General features: G+C 40.1%; 2 protein-coding genes across 2 annotated transcripts; one reads left to right on the top strand and one right to left on the bottom strand.

Annotated features, from left to right (window-relative positions):
• Nucleotides 1-4,746: 4,746 nt before the first annotated feature.
• Nucleotides 4,747-14,835, top strand: LOC125904843 (sodium/hydrogen exchanger 3-like). The gene is made up of 16 exons (XM_049602507.1): nucleotides 4,747-5,322; nucleotides 7,375-7,677; nucleotides 8,422-8,582; nucleotides 9,156-9,234; nucleotides 9,400-9,577; nucleotides 9,665-9,885; nucleotides 9,984-10,186; nucleotides 10,324-10,413; nucleotides 10,501-10,571; nucleotides 10,652-10,781; nucleotides 10,902-11,047; nucleotides 11,450-11,573; nucleotides 12,050-12,223; nucleotides 12,558-12,612; nucleotides 12,716-12,802; nucleotides 13,793-14,835. Exons 1-16 carry the CDS (start codon nucleotides 5,049-5,051, stop codon nucleotides 14,092-14,094), a joined length of 2,598 nt encoding a protein of 865 aa, XP_049458464.1. The 5' UTR covers nucleotides 4,747-5,048; the 3' UTR covers nucleotides 14,095-14,835.
• A 146-nt stretch (nucleotides 14,836-14,981) lies between these two features.
• On the bottom strand, nucleotides 14,982-18,863 carry olah (oleoyl-ACP hydrolase). The gene is made up of 7 exons (XM_049602508.1): nucleotides 18,786-18,863; nucleotides 18,292-18,463; nucleotides 17,958-18,096; nucleotides 17,735-17,834; nucleotides 17,182-17,351; nucleotides 16,992-17,074; nucleotides 14,982-15,800 (listed from the first exon to the last, which is right to left on the bottom strand). Exons 2-7 carry the CDS (start codon nucleotides 18,419-18,421, stop codon nucleotides 15,658-15,660), a joined length of 765 nt encoding a protein of 254 aa, XP_049458465.1. The 5' UTR covers nucleotides 18,422-18,463; nucleotides 18,786-18,863; the 3' UTR covers nucleotides 14,982-15,657.
• Nucleotides 18,864-19,802: the final 939 nt, after the last annotated feature.

Raw genomic sequence — 19,802 nt, 5'->3', positions numbered from 1 at the left:
ACGTCTTTATTCACAAAGAAAATTCATTTGTAGGTTTCTCTTGTTGCTTGTGTAGCCATCTTGCTGATAAATTACATAACACGGTTTTGGAGTGCACCTCTGAAAAACCGTTTGGGACAATGGACCATGTAGCACAAATGGCTCATTTATATTCCCTTTATGTATGAATATATATGGATATGCCAGTTTCAAACTTTGTAAATGTCAATGCCCTCATACGTCCATGCTTCCTTTCTGTTTGCATAGCTGCAGCCAATAGATGGCACTAGAGGGTAGAGTCAAGAATTTAAAACAACAGAGTTACCAATTACCAATTCTCTCCATTCCGCCATTTTTTAAAATATTGTTGCCACCTCCTACGGTTGTATCTAGTATCTTATGTTGAGCATAAATTAGCCCTAACACATCACCCTATCTCTCTATCCCAACAACATTTGGGACACCCTACCCCTCGACGTGAACATGCAAAATGAAGGAGTAAGGGCTAAGTGATAGGGGTAAGGTAGAATCAGGCCCGCGTCAACTGCCTTCACATAGTGTTAAACTATTCTAAACTGCTTAAATCTTTTTTTTAAAGATATTTTTTGGCCATTTTGCCTTTAATGGACAGGGCAGGTAAGTGTGAAAGGGGGAGAGAGAGGGGATGACATGCAGCAAAGGGCCACAGGCTGGATTCGAACCTGGGCCGCTGCGGCAACAGCCTTGTACATGGGGCGCCTGCTCTACCACTAAGCCACCAACGCCCCGAACTGCTTAAATCTTGTGACTAATACTATCATATTATAGTAAGACAAAACTAAAGCTAACACTAATAAAACTTAACATTTTTAAATAATAATAACTCAACTGAACCCACTCTGGAAACTAACTGAACCTAAACTGATCTACAGAAATTATAAACAAAATAAATATGAAAACTAATGAAAAGCACAAAACTAAATAAACATTGGTTTGACAAACTTGTTTTTCTAGGAACTGAAACAAAACAGTTTCATAAAGCATTCTTACATAAGCTCAAATGTGCACAGTTTAAATGTTGACTTTAAGCTGAAGTGCAGGCAATGGCACCAATTTTCTTCAGATTTTATTTCCTCTTTACAGATTTACAATGCTTGCTTTCTTTCATCCTCCTCAGTGCCGTCAAGCCCCTCTTCTCTGGGCTAATGGAGACACAATGGACAATAAATGCAGGTTTTTGTATCAGACATGAGCTGGAAAGCTTCTTTGTCACCTGCCAGTCTTGCAGGACCATAACTTCTCTGGTCTCACCTCATGTGGAGACATTTTGTATCATCAAAATGGAGTTAGTCCACTTTTAAGAAGTATAGGTTAATGTTTTCCTTTAAAAGGTCAGGGACATTTTCACATTTACTGAAGTCACTGTCAGTGTCATCTCTGACTTTTTCCACTCCCAACAGGTCACCTCCCCTATAAGGTTGGTGATGTTGTAATTTAAGGGAGCATCATTAAAAAACAGAGCAGTATAAAAAGATAATGATTACACGTAGGAAGTACAGATTTTCTTAAGCTATACTGAGCTTATACTAAACTTAGTATATACTAATATTGCATCTGAGTGATGATTGTAAACAGTAAAAAAAAAAAAAAAATGCATAGTAAGGCTAAATATCATCAGGTCCAAAATGGAATTTTATTTGTCGCACTGATGCGTTTGCTGACTGACGTCACAAAAGACACATTTCATTGAGGAGAACAATATTTTTCACAGCAGCCTGACAAACAATGACACAACTATCCTCAACTGTAGCTACAGTGCCTCCCAGTCTACAAAACGACCTCTATGTGACCTCTCTTTGTCACCATGAAGTTGACTTCTCTTTGTTGCAGCTGCTGAAGTGTGCACAGAGCTGTGGCCTCTTAATATGATTATAAGGTTCAAGTTAAAGTCCAGCCACTGTTCAGCAAGACTTATTAGGTCTTTAGTTAATAAGGCTGAACGAGGGAGTTCATGCTCGACTGTGCAGCTAAATGTTCTTATAAAGATGATTTACAGCATCGAGAGCACATCCAGAATGTAACATTTACTCCAGTACTGTACATAAGTAAAAATTCAAAGTACTTGAATTTACACAAGTGTTTCCATTAATTCAACTTTATACTTCTGCTTCACTTCATCTTACTCATTGTACTTTTTGCTCCACTACATTTTGACAGCTTTACTCACTTTTAAGATTACAGATTTTTATACCTTTCCTGTCCAGTGACAACTTCCAGCGTCCATTCCAGAGTTCATTTTGACTATTTTGGACAAACTGAATAATGTTTCTTTTTGTGTTGAGAAAATTCTCCTCCTTTTTAAGCTTTAAAAACCCTCTTGGATCAGCTACAAAATGCATCGTCACAAAGCTAAGACAGGGCTGTTTTTCTGACACCGTGACAATTTTTTAGAGATACGGGGTTCTCACAGGACAGTGACACTACAAACATATGATGATCTTATAGAATATGGGTGTTTTTACACTTGGTCCTTTTAAGTGAACCAAACTCAGTCTTCTTTAAGTGGACCAAAATGTAGACTGACAGAAATGGGACTCAGTTCTTTTTGTGTTCACACTGTCAGTTCGTTTGAAAGAGGACTCAGTTCTCCTTCTTTGATGTTTTCCTCTTTCCATATCTGGAGGAGTGCAGTTGTTTCATCGCCAGACAAAAGTACTCCTAGTCCACTGGTTGTGTTGTCATTGCCTGTAGCCATGGGCGAAGCCTATCTCAGTTGACATTAGGTGAGAGTCAGGGTACACCTTGGACAGGTCGCCAGACTATCACAGGACACAGACAACCATTCACACTCAGATTCGCACCTACGGGCAATTTAGAGTCACCGATAAACCTAACCTGCATGTCTTTGGACTGTGGGAGGAAGCGGGAGTACCTGGAGAAAACTCATACTGACACGGGGAGAACATGCAAACTCCGCACAGAAGATCTTCCCCACCCTGGGTTCGAACCCCCGACCCTGGGTCGAACCTTTGTTTGATTGTTATTTTCAGACAATGTCTTTTCTATGGTCAAGTTATATTTCAGTCCTTTCCAAAATAAAGGGGTTAAAGTTAGAGCAAACTTAAACATCTGCGTCACTAAAATGCAACATACACATTAATGAAGCAACAATATTAATCCAAAAACGTCAGATATTACAGTAAAACACAGACAGGGAACTGCACATTGAGTACTTTTAATTTGATACTTTAAGTACATTTTACTGATAATACTTAACATACTTTTAAGTATGTTTACTTAAGTATGGTTTTGAATGCATAACTTTGACTGGTAGTAGAGAGTTTTTGCAGTGTTGTATCAATACTTTTTTGTAAGTAAATGATCTGAATACTTATTCTACAACTGTCAAAAACCAAGAGGACGTCTATCACAGATACAGCTGCTTTAATTATTCAATAGACCAATGTAACAGTTGTCAAACAGGATCAACATTAGAAATAATGCTAAATTATATCAACTCAAACATTACAATTTATTTCCATATGAGCAACTTCAGATATTTTAGTGACTTCTCTAAAGCTCTTAGTAAAGACATACAGGTTCATAGCTTTGCCTGTGTGAGAGCTTACAGTACGTATCAAATCATCAAACCAGTCCATCTTACCAATGAGGCTATTGTCCCTTGTCCTGCTCAAACAGAATGGGACACCTGGCCTAAAAAAACATCCACTCACAAGGCAACAAGTTGAGTGAATCAGCGCTTATGGGAAAAAATACAGTATGTGCTTGTGAATACTGTAAGCAGACTAATCTACATTTGCTTTGGAGAGATGTTAGTGTAATAGTCATTAAAATGATAACCGTAAAAAAGTCAACAAATCTCATTAGAAGAGAAATGTTTTAGTGTGTCCCCAAATCCAGTGGTTCTTACTGAAGACATAAATGTTTAATATACACTTTCATTTTTTAGAAAGGCTCAGTGATTTCCTTAAACACTGGGGCACTGTAGTTTTCAGCAAACGTTACTCAAACATGAGTGAATAGTGCATTTTGGGGGGAACTATTTTCAGCTGTGGATTAACACACATTTGGTGCATTTGTAAGTTTTTGAAGCTCAATGAAGCTTTTGGACTGAAAAACTGTGAAATACTTTTATCTAATGAGAGGGACTGGAGAGAGGTCTGAAATGTAGTCACACTAATACTATCTAAAATGTCAGGACAATTAATAAGTGAATTATAACTCCATTGTATCAGCGGAGGTATTTTCGGGCCTGCGTGAGGACAGCTTTCTCATCTCTCTCACGTCAAGGGACGGGGAGTCTTTAACCAGGATTGAGCAACGTCAGCGTCAATCATTAGTAAGCACAAAGCTGTGGGATGAAGCCAGTGGAAATGTTCCTAAACTCGCACAGGTATTCGTTCAACATCAAATGACCTCTGTGCCATCACTTACTCCGACCCTCCCTAACACACACACACACACACACACACACACATACACACACACATACACTCAGAAAATGTGTCATGACAAACTAGAATTGATGCGTCAAGAGACCAGAAAGCGCAAACAAAGCAATGATTAGTGAATGTTTCAAACGTGACTGAATAACTGAAGACCTTTCTTGGACATCCGTTACTCCCCCTCATGTAATCCGCCAACCTGAACACACACACACACACACACACACACACACACACACACACACACACACACACACACACACACATATGCCACACTCACACAAAACCCTGGTCATAGAGGAGATACTGTAGATATAAAAGGCTGAGTCCAGGGTTCTACACATGTCTGAATTCACTGCCAACCACAGGCTGTGGGAGCACACAAAGTTTCAGACTAGGAGAAAAGATGGAACACTAGGAGGAAAGAGCAGTGAGAAGATAGTGATAGTAAACAAGAGTGAGTAAGACAGAGGAAGCACAAATCCACCCATTAAAAGGAGGATAAGCAGTGTGACACATTGTTCAGGCTGGAAACAGTACAAACAGTTCACCGCCTTGACATCTGAGATAAAGGACTTTTTTTTGGCTCTCTTTTCATCATATTTTTTAAATTTACTTACTCAAATGCAACGCTGCGGACATGTACACCTCTGGCTGTTGGGGTCAGTGTTGCTAATCTGCCTCGTCTCAGGGGATGAGAGGGGGAACCGGGACGTGGCGCATCAAGAGTCCCATCTGAAGCCACCATCTGAGTCCAAATCGAACTTAAATCAGACTGAACACGGCCATGGCTCCAGCGTCATCACAGGAATACCCATCGTGACCTTTAAGTGGCATCATGTGGAGACTCCTTATCTCATTGTGTTATGGATATTGGTGGCTGGTTGTGGTAAATTGGGTATGTCAAAAACATTTTTGGAGATAGAATGTGCCAGAAAGGTGTTTTTTTTAAATGATTTTTATGACTATTAATCTTATCAGATCTGTTTGTGTGTGTGTGTGTGTGTGTGTGTGTGTGTGTCCACCTAAGTGAAGTGTAGGCATAACAATCTTGAGCTCAAACTTCACCATCGACCATTATTTGGAAGTTAATATACTCTGCCTAAGCTTTGTCTGCAAAAATAGTAAGGGGTCATGCCAATGCAAAAGACATTAAAGCTGGTTTCACGCTGCCCTGAACACCGCCCACCTGCAAGTGTTCCCTCCAAAAACAAAGCGTTTTTAAAAGTGGCTGTACCCACTGTGGTCCACAGCTGTGATGACTGGCAGGTGCTTCTGTGAACACTACTAATTTGCTAGCGCTGTAACTCGGGGTATTCATTCAGGCAGCAATTGCCAGAGGTTCAACATGGTGAAAATTTGTTCACATGTATATGGGCAGGAACTGCTTCATACCCCTTCCACTGTGTTCGAAACTGTTTCCCCTCTGCCACCTTACCTTCACTGAGCTGATTGGAGGCGGCGAGTTACTGTGCAGTGTTGTGAAAGCCCGATAAAAGCGACATAAAAGCCAGATAACCTTAAGTTAAGTTAAGATATTTCACCTTGGTTTCTCCATAACTTTTTAGGGCACACACAACCCACTATTTTCAACAAAATTTGTCCACATGATAGAGCATGATTGAGGTCTTTATTGTTTCATAAATGGTACAAAGTCAAAATGAAGTTTAGGTTTGTATGGCAGATTTCACTGACAGTGCTGGCAATGTAAGTAATGTAACTGTTGTCAGCTTTTGATTCACAAGAAATGTGTGATGTGAAATAATCAAAACTGCTCTAACTCTGGCTTTATCTTATGTTCATCTAGAACCCTAGAAACCCTAGAACTCTTTTCCTAGAAAAACTTGTCAGATTGCACCGGAATATGTCTCTAATACTGTAACAAATAGTGTCACTTCCAGCAGCAGCGAACACAAGTCTTTGTCATCAACACAGCATGTTGTTCCAGAGAACAGACGAGTTTCTTCTGTTTTTAGAAATTCCACAGACTCAAGTCAAGAGTTTAACAGGGGTGCTAAATATACAGCCAGAAATGGCCCGCCAAAGGGTCCAATCTGGCCCACTGGAGGAGTTTGCACTTCTAATACTGATGCTCTTGTGAAGGCTTAGGAGTGAAAGGTTTCAGGAGCAAGTTAAACAGTGAGGTTCATGTAAAATGCTGCTGCAGAGGCTTTTCACCCCCTGACCAGAACATTGTTCTCTGAAAAAAACAATGATTGTGATGATTGAACATTGAAGATATTGAACATTGTTGTCAATCGGCAGCTTCAGTACAAAATAATCCATATCAGACTTCTGTCTTAAACAATGTTGAAATTGTACTGGTTTCCAAAGACATCTCAGGCAGAATACCAAAAACCTTGTGTGCTGAAAGAAGTGAAAAAAGCTGCAGCATCTTTACGGTTACTGATCTTCTACTTGTTGCTGCTTTGGGTTCCACTCTTATGCACAAATATAAACACAGCATTGAAATATAACAGACCTTTACCCAAAGTTTTCTTAACTTAATCTTCAACTAGTTTGGAATAAAACACATCAGCTTAGCAAAAGTTTAAAGCCCCGGGGGCGGGGGCTGAAAACAGGAATGGATTTATTCTAATGGTTCAGTAGGTTTGATTATTAAATAAGCTTTAGGGACACTTTGTCAGGTCATTAGATCAAATAACCTTTAGCAGAAGTATATCTTTAGTTAAGCAGAGAGATTTATGAACCTTAATATGTGCCACCATGCTGGTTAATCATATGCCCAGAACATAAAGTCACTTTCTCAGTCGAGTGCCACAGTTGATCATTTGCGAATTTTGCAACCTCTCAAAGAGCTTTAGTTTATGTTATGTTATGATATGATGCAATGCCTTTGAAACTTTGTCAGTCATATCTTAAGAAAATTCACCTCTAATATTGTTAGTTGTTGTGAGGTACCCCACATGACAGATTTCTCTTCTGTCAGTCATCGAGGCCAACCATCATGTGACCAGCATCATCCCAGAGAGCGCCCTGCTCATCTGCTTTGGCTTCATCCTGGGCGGGATGATTTGGGGTGCGGACAAGGTACAGACCTTCACACTGACCCCAACAGTGTTCTTCTTTTACCTGTTGCCTCAAATCATCCTGGACGCGGGCTACTCTATGCCAAACAAGCTCTTCTTCAGCAACATGGGGGCCATCCTGATCTACGCCGTCATCGGGACTTGCTGGAACGCTGCCAGCTTGGGGCTGTCGCTGTGGGGTTGTCACATGGGAGGAGCCATGGGTAAGACTTTCACTCCAGCAGGCTGTCTGCTACTTGAAGCAAAAGGGGTCAAGATCATTCTGGGATGTTCAGATTAAGGGACCTCAAGAGATTCAAGTCCCGCTGCATGACATGTTTTTCTGTAAGGGTGTAAGATAGGAGAAGTTAGTCAGATTGACAATATAAACTGAATAGGAACAAAATGTCAACAGTGCCTACAGTTTGAACTGTGTGAGGTGAAAGGTTCAGGTGCACCCTGGTGTTCTAGCTCTAGGTCTAGTTCTAGTTTGGCCTGCAATTTTTTGTCAAAAATCACGTTTCTTTTCAGTGTCAGATCTAAACAAACAGACATATACAGACAGATACACATATTTTTTAGATTCACTGTGACTTACACTTTAAGGGGATATTATTATCTCCGGTGTCCATCTCAAACAAATGTCCATTAATCAGCTTAGAAATCACAAAAAAGACATTCCCTTGTACTCTAGAACTTGTCTAAGAATCGTCATATTTTTAAGTTTTCTTCATTATCAAAGTAATCCAGTTAAAGTTGTCTGTCCATCCATGGGTATATTGCAAACTCTACTTGGTCCCTCACAGTGCCATGATTGATTCATAAAGGCCTGTCGCTGGATCTTAATGCAGCTAGTGGATTGTAGAGTGGTTAAGGGCCTTATCTCTTACAGATTCTTTCAATGTCCTCCTCCGCCGTATATTAAATAAAAGCCAAATTTAGTGTATTTCCTGCCTTGTGTGCTGTAGGTGACCTGGACATCGGTCTGCTGCAGTATCTTCTGTTTGGCAGTCTGATTGCTGCTGTGGACCCTGTAGCCGTCATCGCCGTTTTTGAGCAAGTCCACGTCAACGAGGTCCTGTTTATCATGGTGTTTGGAGAGTCGCTGCTTAACGACGGAGTGACGGTGGTTCGTATGCTACATTGTTCTTTATTATGTTACCTCCTGAGAAGCGGAACAGTTTGTGCTTTTGCCAAGACATCCATCACAGGAAGGCACACCTCCAACACATGAAGTGCAAAGAATGCAAACATTGTGCTCTTCAAAGTGAGGACCTTCACCCTGATTGAGTTCTTGTCACCTTGCCTGAACTTTCTCCCTGGCTGGTCAATCAAAAAGGGCTCTTTGAAGAGGCTGATCTGATGAATAAGAATTGCTATGTGTTATGAATCATTAAATTCCACTCTATTCATCATCATTTCTGAAACTACAGTGAAGAGTGAAAGGGAATATAAAGGTGTGTGTGTCTAAAATATGTTTATCTGAGGTGAGAAATGGGCAGTGCAGTAACAGAATCTTGATTCATATTTGATCAGCACTGCCTAGTTTGACAGTTTGCAAAATAGCAAATATAACAAAAAGTTATTTTTCACAAAAGTTACCAACTGCAGCTTCAATAGCTGTAGAGAAGCCCAGTATTTATTATAGTTTTTTCTACCCCCAAAAGATGGAAAATTAATTTTCTTCTTCTTCTTCTCTTAGGTGCTCTTCAATGTATTTGATGCATTTGTGTCACTGGGAGGACCCAAAATTAATGCTGTGGAGATCATTAAAGGAATAAGTAGGGAATGATATTTATTTACACATTAGTATGGAACAATGAAACATGTGCATGTAGTGTAATAGCTTTGGATAAAAGTGTGATAGACAGTAAATAATGCAAATTATGCCAAATAACTTTAAAATAAACTGTTAAACATGTGCCTTCCTCTCTTTCTCTTTGCAGTTTCCTTCTTTGTGGTGGCGTTTGGTGGATCCCTCGTGGGCTTTGTATTTGGCCTGCTGATTTCTCTTGTGACCAGATGCACTAAAAACATCCAGATCATTGAGCCAGGCTTTGTCTTCGTCTTGGGGTACCTCGCCTACCTGACTGCTGAGATGCTCTCCCTGTCTGCCATCCTTTCGTGAGTACATCATGAAAAACACGTTTTATTATTTCTGTACATAGAGGTCACATATTCATTTTTTATTTCTGTGTTTTTGTTATGTAGCATTGTTTTCTGTGGTATGTGCTGCCAGAAGTACATCAATTCAAACATGGACGAGAGGTCCGTCACCACAGTCAGATATGTCATGAAAGTTTTAGCCAACGGATCAGAAACCATCATCTTTGTGTTCCTCGGCATCTCGGCCATCGATAAGACAATCTGGGTGTGGAACACGGGCTTCATTCTCCTGACACTCTTCTTCATCTTTGTGTACAGATTCATCGGTGAGATTTTTGTCTCCTGCTGTCAGTTTTTAGTACAAACACTATCTGGTGTCAGAGGTCACAAAACAAGACTGTGTTTGTGTGCATGTGTACTGCAGGTGTGTTTTTCCTCACCTGGATCCTGAACAAGTTCAGGCTGGTCCCCATAGAGTTCATAGATCAGGTGATTATGAGCTACGGTGGCTTGCGAGGGGCAGTCGCATACGGCCTAGCTACGATGCTGGATGGGAGCAAGATAAAGGAGAAGAATCTGATGGTCTGCACAACTCTCATTGTTGTGTACTTCACTGTCATTCTTCAGGTAACCACTTTTCTGTCTTGAATGGAGTGTATTGGTACATTTGCTTTTGTTTTTTTAACTTAAGTGTCTTTGACTCATTAACAGACAATTAATATTACAGAACAAAAATAACTTTGTGTTTCTCCCATGCCTCGCAGGGAATAACGATGAAACCTCTGGTCACCTGGCTCAAAGTAAAGAGAGCTGCAGTGTCGGAGCTCACACTCATAGAAAAAGTGCAGAACAAGGTAGAGCTTGAAATTAGCTTACAGCAAGAACCACAAACTACTGAGCTGCAGTCCACCTCTGACAGAATCTCTGTTCTTGTTGTTTAGGTGTTTGATCACATGCTTGTTGCCATAGAAGATATATCGGGACAAATTGGACATAACTACATGAGGGACAAGTACGTAAAGATATCTTTACAATTATTTACTGGGAAATTTCTGTTTAAATGAAGCTACAATAATCTCTCTTGCTGTGAAGGTGGAATCACTTTGAGGAGAAGTGGATGTCGAGGGTTTTGATGAAGCCATCGGCGAGGAAGAACCGCGACTACGTCTTCAACGTCTTCCATAAGCTGAACCTCAGGGATGCTATGAGCTATGTGGCAGAGGTGAGGCTCGTATGCTTCATGCATTTCAAGTATATTCAAGTGTATTTTGTTGAAGTGGACATTAAAGAAATAGACACAAGATTCGGTTGCTAAAGGAAGTCTTCTGGTCTGATGTTGCAGGGTGAACGCAGAGGCTCTCTGGAGTTTGTCCGCAATGAAACTGCATTTGTGGACTTCAAGAAGAAGTTTGGTGACGAATTCTCAGAAGTTTTGCCTGACGTCACAGCAGACACGTCAGAGGATCATGGTGGAATGACCCCTATGAGGTGAGCAAATGCTGATTTACACCACAATCACGGGACAGGGAAGTCTGTAAATACAAGAACAAACTCTTCAACAATTGTTCAGTAAAGAACTTCCTTTCATTATTTCGGTTTCAGTTGTGAATATACAGATAGACATATTTAATTCAAGCTGCCATCTAAAGTTCAAAATTAAGGTTGCTCTACTATTTTGATTGAACGTCTACTCAAGTTATACCTGCTCAGACACTGCCCTCTGGTGACCACATGCATTTATTTTCCACAGACAAACCAAATTAGTGGATATAATCTTTAAATATATCTCCAAATCTCTACCATTTTTTTATGAGAAGCCTAAATGAGAGCTGTACTCTTGAGTGTGATAAAGACATAAAGTTATTGACGTGATTTTTTTTCATGCTGTAGAAGAGACCCTGTGCCATCAGTGAGCCTGGAACTGCACGAGCAGAACATGAATGGTTTGAGGGAAACAGAGGACGTTAACACTCATCACCTGCTGCAGCAGCATCTGTACAAGGGCAGGAAACAGGTGAGCATCTTCAGTCACATCACTGCCGACACTACATTCGTAACATTATTTTAGTTAAATTAATTATAAGAGAGAGATTTAAAACAAAAATGAATGGTCAAATTTGATACAGCAAAGCCAAAATATCTAGATTTTTAGTCCCCACTATGCCTCAGTGCTGTATTCTACATTTCCCAGAATGCAACATTCATTTCAAACATCACACCGTCAGTGTTCAGTTCACCTATAATCAGTGTTATTTTTTCAAACTTTAGAAGCTACAGAAAACATTATACAACTGTTTTAACACATGTAAACTGAAGGTCATATGTAAAATTGGTGGAATATCCCTTTAAAAACAATGTCTAAAGCCAAAGATGAACTTTCTGGATGAATACGAGTTGCAGACTGTCTTCTTGTCCTCTTTGTCCTACCAAAAATCTGCTCTCAAATGTTCATACACAGTTTTAATTTTTGTTGCATTTTCTGGGGTGCAGCACCGACACAGATACAGCCGGAGCCATTTTGATGTCAACAAGGATGAAAATGAGGTGCAGGAGATCTTCCAGAGGACCATGAGGAGTCGTTTGGAGTCTTTTAAGTCTACAAAGATGGGCGTTGCTCCACCAAAGACGATAACCAAGCACTCAAAGAAAGACCAGCAGCAAAAGGTTTCATTTTTAATTGACAATCTGCAGTATAATATACATAGGATTATATAAAATTGAATTGGGTATTGATCCAAATCAACCAAAATGTATTCATAACACTAATTATATAACCTCTCGTAAACTTATTTTTTGATCAGATAGTGCTTGATTGAAATCATCTTTTTGCAGACTCTATATCATATAATTAAGACAGTTCTTGTGCATCTGATTGTGTTTAAATAATTGTCAACAATACCTAGCCCTACCAGTTAAAACATCTGTATTTGCTTTTCACATTGTGTAACTTTGTTTAAGATGTCATATACTAATAAACCGAGTGTTCTACCACCTGCAGATGCCAAATGGAAAATCAACAGACAAAAGTAAAAGCTACTATTCTGGTGATGAAGGTTTGTATCTGTGTTTGGATTTTAAACCCTATACATGATCTTAAATTGTCCAAGTGCTTAATGAAAACCTCTTTCTGAAAAACTGCTTATTTATTTTTTCTAGATTTTGAGTTCTCAGAGGGAGACACCGCCTCGGGCTATGAGGCGTCAGGCAGTTCGTTCCCCATGAGGGTCACCTACAGAGCAGGAGGTAAAATAAATCCACTGTTTTGTCCAACTTTTTTGTGCCGAAAGAAGTACTCAGATTCTTTACTCCAGTAAGTACCAATAGAACATTCTGAAAATACGTTGCAAGTAAAGTCCTTCATTCAAACTCCTACTTAAAAGAAATACATTGTACTTCACCCACAAACTAGTCATTTGTATATCAGTAACTCACCCCATTATGATGAAAACCTCGTGAAGAAAACTGTTTTTCTCACTTCCTTCCACAGTGAACGAAGAATCCAAAAATTTTAAAAAAAATTCTATTGAGGATCAAGTTTACCAACAGCAGAGCTACATCAAAACTTCAGTTTACAAACTCACAAAACTTGTGCAGTGTAATCCAAGGTATCCAGTTGCATGCAAACATGCATTTTTGCTAAAACCTTATTATGTAAAACACTTCGGCACACAAGGAGCGCACCTTGGTAAGCGCATACGTTTGAACACCATTGATCAGAGTTCAACCACACGTGCTCGCCCAGCTGTGATTCTTATCTGTGCCTCAGACCGTTAATGTAAATCTGTTTTAAATAGTAAGGTTTTAACAAAAGATTTATATTTAGGTAGTCCTGAGTACATGATTATTTTTTGTAGTTATTCTGTTTAAAAGGATAGTTTGGTATTTTTCAACCTGGACCCTATTTACCCATGTTTTTGTGACTGAGTGACTAATGGGAACAATAATTGCTGAAATAGGTCCAGTTTTAAGCCACAAAACAGGCTGCAATGTAATCATTTGGGGCATGTTGTGCATCCACTAAAAGTGTTTGTTTTGCCACTGACAGGCTCAGATTGTTTTTATAAGTATATCAGAGGTAGACCTGTCTAATAAAAAGTCAGATCTGTGTTGAATCATTATAGCCAAACCCACCAGACTCCATTTAAATCTACAGTAATTTTAGCGTCTATGGAGTACTTTCCACCAGTGTCTTTAACACTCAAATCACTAATTCAGTTTGTTTCTTTCATCCAGCTGGAATAGAGAATCCAGCCTTCATGCCGGAGCTGGACCCCATGTCACCGATGCAGATTCCCCCGTGGCTGGCAGAGGCTGAGCTCGACAGCAGCACAGTGGCTCCTTCACAGCGGGCCCAAGTGAGGCTGCCATGGACGCCCAGCAACCTGAGCCGCCTGGCTCCTCTTCGCATCAGCACTCGCTCCACCGACTCTTTCGCACAGGCTGACACTCCTGCCACACTGCAGGGGGATAACCAGCAGCTGCCTCCACCTCCACCACCTCCACCTCCCTCTCACAGAGATGATAGCCTCATGTAGCAACATCCCATTCTCCCACCAACTCCCCTCAACCTGCTGCCGAAGACACAGAACTTAACCTCAGACTTTGCACCGTCAACTCTCAAAATATTGACTAGGGAGTGTTTTCTTTTCCACTGCTTAATCTCACTCTTGAGTCTCTAGACAAAACATTCACAGTCCCACAACCTTTGTGCTCTTCAGCTTCTTGTTTCTCTAACGTCACCCTTCACAGAGCAAAGGGAAGCTGCACGTAAAGCAACAGATCCTGTGCGCACAGTGGCAGTTGTTCACCAGTTGAATATTTTCTCTACTGGTTCATCGTTAACCAGATGCCTGTCAGTCCCTGTGGAGTATCTTATCCCTGAATGTGATGAAGAAACCTTTTAAGAATGCTGATATTTATGAATTGTGTTGTTTATAAAGACAATAATTTAATTAGAGTGATATGAGAATAATTCCAGCTCTGTAATCTGAATATAACATTGCATTGTGTTTTCTCACTTGTGTCACAACAGGACTTGAGGCTGAATATTGAACATGAAGGATGTGACCATTGTGAAATGTCAGATGTATGATAAAGATGTGTTATATTTATTGATAAATGAAGTCTGTGTGGACATTCCCACCTTCTCAAATCTGTGCACAAACAGTTAAATATATTTTATGTTCCTCCAACAAAAAACACTTTGACTGACCTGGTTTGAAATGTATGAATTTAAAATATGGATTTAGAAATAAAAAACAATGATGAAAAACGTATTATGGGAGTCAGTTACACTGTGTATTAAGTGAAATGATTAGTCACTCAGATTGCAAGAATATCAATCCTCAGGTACTTTGATAATTGATTGATTGTTGATTTTGATAACTGATTCTCATGTTTTTAGATTATTATAAATACTAGAGATACAAATTTGCCTTTTAGCTAAATCTGGCACATTTTATTAATTAAATTATAGTAAGTATAGTAATATAAATAATTGTTAATTAATGGGTGATTCACTTAACACATTAAAGTAAGGTCATTAAATATGTTTTACAAAACTAACTATACTAAAACTAAACTAACATATTAAATAATTAAACATAACCATCAGTTTAATAAAAAATAATTATAATTAAAAATAAAATTTAATAATTTATTGAGAAAAAACATATGGGCTGCTTTTCACTTTTTTATATTATTATATATTATTACTGCAGATGTAAATGAGCCTTTGGCTAAATCTGGCAATTGATTAATTATAATAATAAATTGTTAATTGATGTGTAATATACCGAGCACTTAAAATAGTAAGTAATTTAAAAAATTAAAATTTTAAATAAAATAAAAAATGTCCTCTTTAGCAATTCAGTCATTTTTCACTGTTATGACTATTTTCTATTTGTTAACTAACATTTTAATTGATTAAAAATAACCATCAGATTAATAAATAATAAAAAATAATTGGGTGCACTGATAGATCGACAATGAAACACAATGTCACATTTCTGAGATGTATCCAGAATTCATTTCCAACACAATGAATTAGTAAAAAAAAAAAGCATTTAAGTCATATGAAACAATATTCAGTGATTTCACTATAAATAGTCCATTTCTGCTGTTTCCACCTGCTTCGTGACGTAGTCTAATATAATCTTTTCATTTTCAGAATCCTTCAGGTAAAAGTGAGATCCATTGAGCATTCTGATGGTGAAATCTCCCGATGTGATGCTTTTCCAAGCTGTTGATAAAATACATGAATATACTTAATTACATATGAACACAGACACAACTCACACTGAGTCATTAAACTTGACATGCACCCCCCCCCAAACACTGCTACAAAACAAGTACATCCCCCATGACAACAACTCTTTCTGATGGCAGTGGCCCCTCAGCGGGACAATGTGTCATGCCCAACTGCAAAAACTGTTCAGGAATGAGTTGAGGAACTTGACAAAGCGTTAAAGGAGTCAACCTGGCCTCCAAATTTCCCAGGTCCCAATCTGATCAAGCATCCACGTGATGTGCTGGTTCCGCACCTCGCAACCCACAGGACTCAAAGGATCTGCCGCCAATGCCCTGGTGCCAGACACCGCAGGACACACCCTGAGGTCCAAGGAGGCCCCACCATGTATCGGATTTGGCTATGACCTGGCGAGGCATGGACACAGGACCTCTAGGGTACCGGCATGTCCCACGGATGCTCGGGCCAAGTCGACACCTTGAGCTCTTTCTCACGTTCCTCAAGGCATTCCTGAATGGTTATTGAGATGTGGCATGGCGTCCTGCGGTGTCCTGCTAGGGGGACCCTACCTTCAGGGAGTGTGGTTGCCATGAGAAGGTGTTATGCTTATTCAGAATGCTGCTGCTAGGCTCCTGACAAAAACTAGGAAATATAACCTCCTTACTCCACCTCTAAAATCCTTACACTGACGACCTGAATTCAAAATCTTGCTGCTTGTGTATAAATCACTCTGTGGCTCAGCACCCAAATATATTTCTGACATGCTAGCGACATACAACTTCTAGGACCCTTAGGACATCTGGGGCCGGCCTACGGACCGTCCCAAGAGTCTGAAGAAAACGTGGTGAAGCAGCGTTTTGTTATCATGCAGCACAAACCTGGAATAACCTCCTAGATGATGTTAGACAAGCCCCGACTCTGATCACTTTTAAGTCAAAGCTAGAAACATTCCTTTTTTACACTGCCTACTCCACCCTGTAATGACTGTTACCATATTTGTAAACTTAATTTAAAATCATTTTTAATAATCTTTTTATCTTTGCACCTCTTGTCTGCACTTTTGCTATTTTTAATGGTGATGTTTTTATTGTAAATTATTTAGTTATTAATTTTACCATCCAGAAGGCTACATGATCCCTGTCTGTAACAGGGTAGAGTGTAAGTGCAGGACATGAGAGGACTGACCTTGTAAATCATGAGGAATGTCATCCTTTCCATCGAAACACGTGACTGGGCAGGAGAGGAACGGCTTGTCTGGCTTGTCGCACCTGCAGCAAAGTCAGCAGTCACTACAAACATTCATACTGAATCGCAAATGATTTAAAATTAAAGGATAAATACAGATTCAGTTCGGTAACAAAGTCGTCAGCCGCACTTGTAGTTCTCCACAACGTGTAGGTCGGCCTTCAGGGCAGGAAGGAAGAGCTTCAGGACCTCAGGGTTCGCCAGCAGCTCAGGAGGAGTTCCTCCAATCGAAATCATCCACTTGAGAAAATCGTCATCAGATAACTCGCTTCTCTTTGGGGCTTTGATGCGTGTCTCAGACTAAAAGACATAAGACAGCATATGAATGGTATATGATCAACACCAAGTCTAAACTGTAAGTGTTCAGTAGCTACTCTGTCTAGATGTTTTTGTCTGTAGACCTTTATCAGGTAAGAATTTCATCATCATATGATATTACAAAGATTCTTCAGACAATGATACAATTTTTACTGATATCACAAAGTCTGCCATGATATGATTTTGATTTGATTCAATTCAGGGGCCTGCGATTTCAAACTTATCTACAAGCTTTCACATTAAATCCATTTAATCAACAGAGCTCGCAGAGACTCAAAGCCTCCTTAGATAAATATACTGACACTGGTTGATAACTGTGTGTATAATCCTGGCCGAGAACAGTTAAATGTAATAAACAAACTTACAAAAGGGGCAGAGGCACCAGACAGGAAGATGTGAGTTGGTTCAAGGTTGTGAAGTCTCTTCAGAGCATCTGCCACAGCGAAACTGGTGAAGGCACCAAAACTAAAAACAGATCAGAACAGTGCAAACGTTAATAGAAAAGAAGTAGTGGAGTGGTGGAATAAAAAAGGCAAGGCGGGGCTGACTGGTAAGATGTTACTTATGAAGCCCTTATTGTTATCAAACCTGTGGCCAAACAGAGCGAACGGCTTCTCTTTCAGCACTGGTAACAGCACACTGATAACCTCGTCCACTATCTGCTGCATGTTCTCAAAGAAGGGCTCTTTGGCTCGACTCTCTCTGCCTGGAAGTTTGACAGCAAACACTGAAAGTGACAGAAAAGGTGTTAAAATGTTTCAAGTAAGAATATAATCATACTGTAACATGTCAAGACTTTGTTTTCACAGATATAATTCTTCAAATTCAAGTTCCCATAGTTCATTTTTCAGCTTTAAATGAAGGATTACATTATCAATATAGTATACAGTATAGATAAACCGTTCAAAGTGCTGCATGTTACCTTCTATGGAGCTGTTGAGGACGTTTCCCCAGCGTGCATAGTGTATGGAGCCTCCACCTGCCCAGGGGAAGCATATCAGCCTGGCCACAGCCTCTGGGCTCCTCTTGAAACAGTTGATCACCTTTTCCATTTCAACTCAACACAAGGGCTAAGATCCAAGACTGGTTCACATCTGCTGGGAGCAAAGGTGATTCAAGCATTTGAGAATGATTGTAAACATGTCAAGTCACACCTGTTTGTTGCTGGCTGTTCCATCAGCTTCTCTCAGGAGTACAGTCATCCCTCATGTTGTAGTGCAACATTTCCTGGTTGTTTTCTTCTATGGTTTCTGTATGGAGCTATGGATGTATGGATTCTGGAGACATCTACAGTATGGAGTGTGTATGTCCAGACGAGTTGTCAGTAGGTTTACACCGTGTCATTATTGGGTCAAATTATATTTTGTAATAAAAAAAAAGTTTGGATGAGGACAAGATCGAAACCTATACGCCTACCTTAAATACGTGCGTTTCAAACCATGACGTAATATTTGAGAACAAAAGTTTCTCGGAAGTGACGTTGTTTTCTACAGTTGGTATTTCCTGACGGATTTCCCTCGGTGGAGGAGGAGGTGGGAGAAACAGCTTCGTCAAGCTGGAAACATTTTGACAGGGTAAAACCGGAAGTTCCACAATCTTGCCTGTCAGATGTACATCTTTGAAAATGCAGGTTACTATTGGAAGTAAAGTTAGCAGTATCACTGTGTAAACCCCCCCCCCCCCCCATTTCAAGGAAGAGTCCTGCATTCAAAACTGTATTCAAGTTAAGGTCCTCAGAGGCAGGAAATCATCACAAATGAATACTGATGTATCACAACTTCAGTACGAACTGTGCAGAACAGGTCCTTTGACAGAAATATAGCCGTTATGAGGGGTGAGAATCACCAAAGCCCTCATTATTTCATATTATCACAATATGTTATTGTCACAATACTAATATATTAATGCAAAATATTGTGATATATCCACCCAATAATCCAAGAATACATCAGGAAGATGACCTGCTTGGAGAGTGCCTCAGGCGGCAGAACACAGACAGTGATGAGGAGGAAGAGGAAATATTGTATACCATCAACATATAGAGGAAGAGGCTGACATCAAGAAATCCCTCCAATGGCGAGAGAAGGCCAGCCTGAAGAACAGCACCGAGGCCCTGATCTTGGAAGCCCAAGAACGGACCCTGAGCCCCAGGTCGATAGAGGCAGTGGCCTACCATAGCAGACAGGACCCCAGGTGCAGGCTGTGCAAAGAGGCCCCTGAGACAGTCCAGTGCATAGTAGCAGGATGTAAGATGTAGACTGAGACAGTGTACACTAAGAGGCACAACCAAGTGGCTGGGATAGTGCACAGGAACATCTGTGCTGAGTATGGTCTAGAAGTCCCCAAGTCCTGAGGGAGCACACCACCGAAAGTGGTTGAGAACAACAGGGCTAAGATCCTGGTCAAGACTGACAAGCAGCTGCTTGCTAACTA

Source organism: Epinephelus fuscoguttatus, linkage group LG17 (assembly GCF_011397635.1).
Source record: "Epinephelus fuscoguttatus linkage group LG17, E.fuscoguttatus.final_Chr_v1".
NCBI classification, from domain to species: domain Eukaryota; kingdom Metazoa; phylum Chordata; class Actinopteri; order Perciformes; family Serranidae; genus Epinephelus; species Epinephelus fuscoguttatus.
Note: the sequence above shows the minus strand (reverse complement) of the source record. Positions and strands in the feature narration are given on the sequence as shown.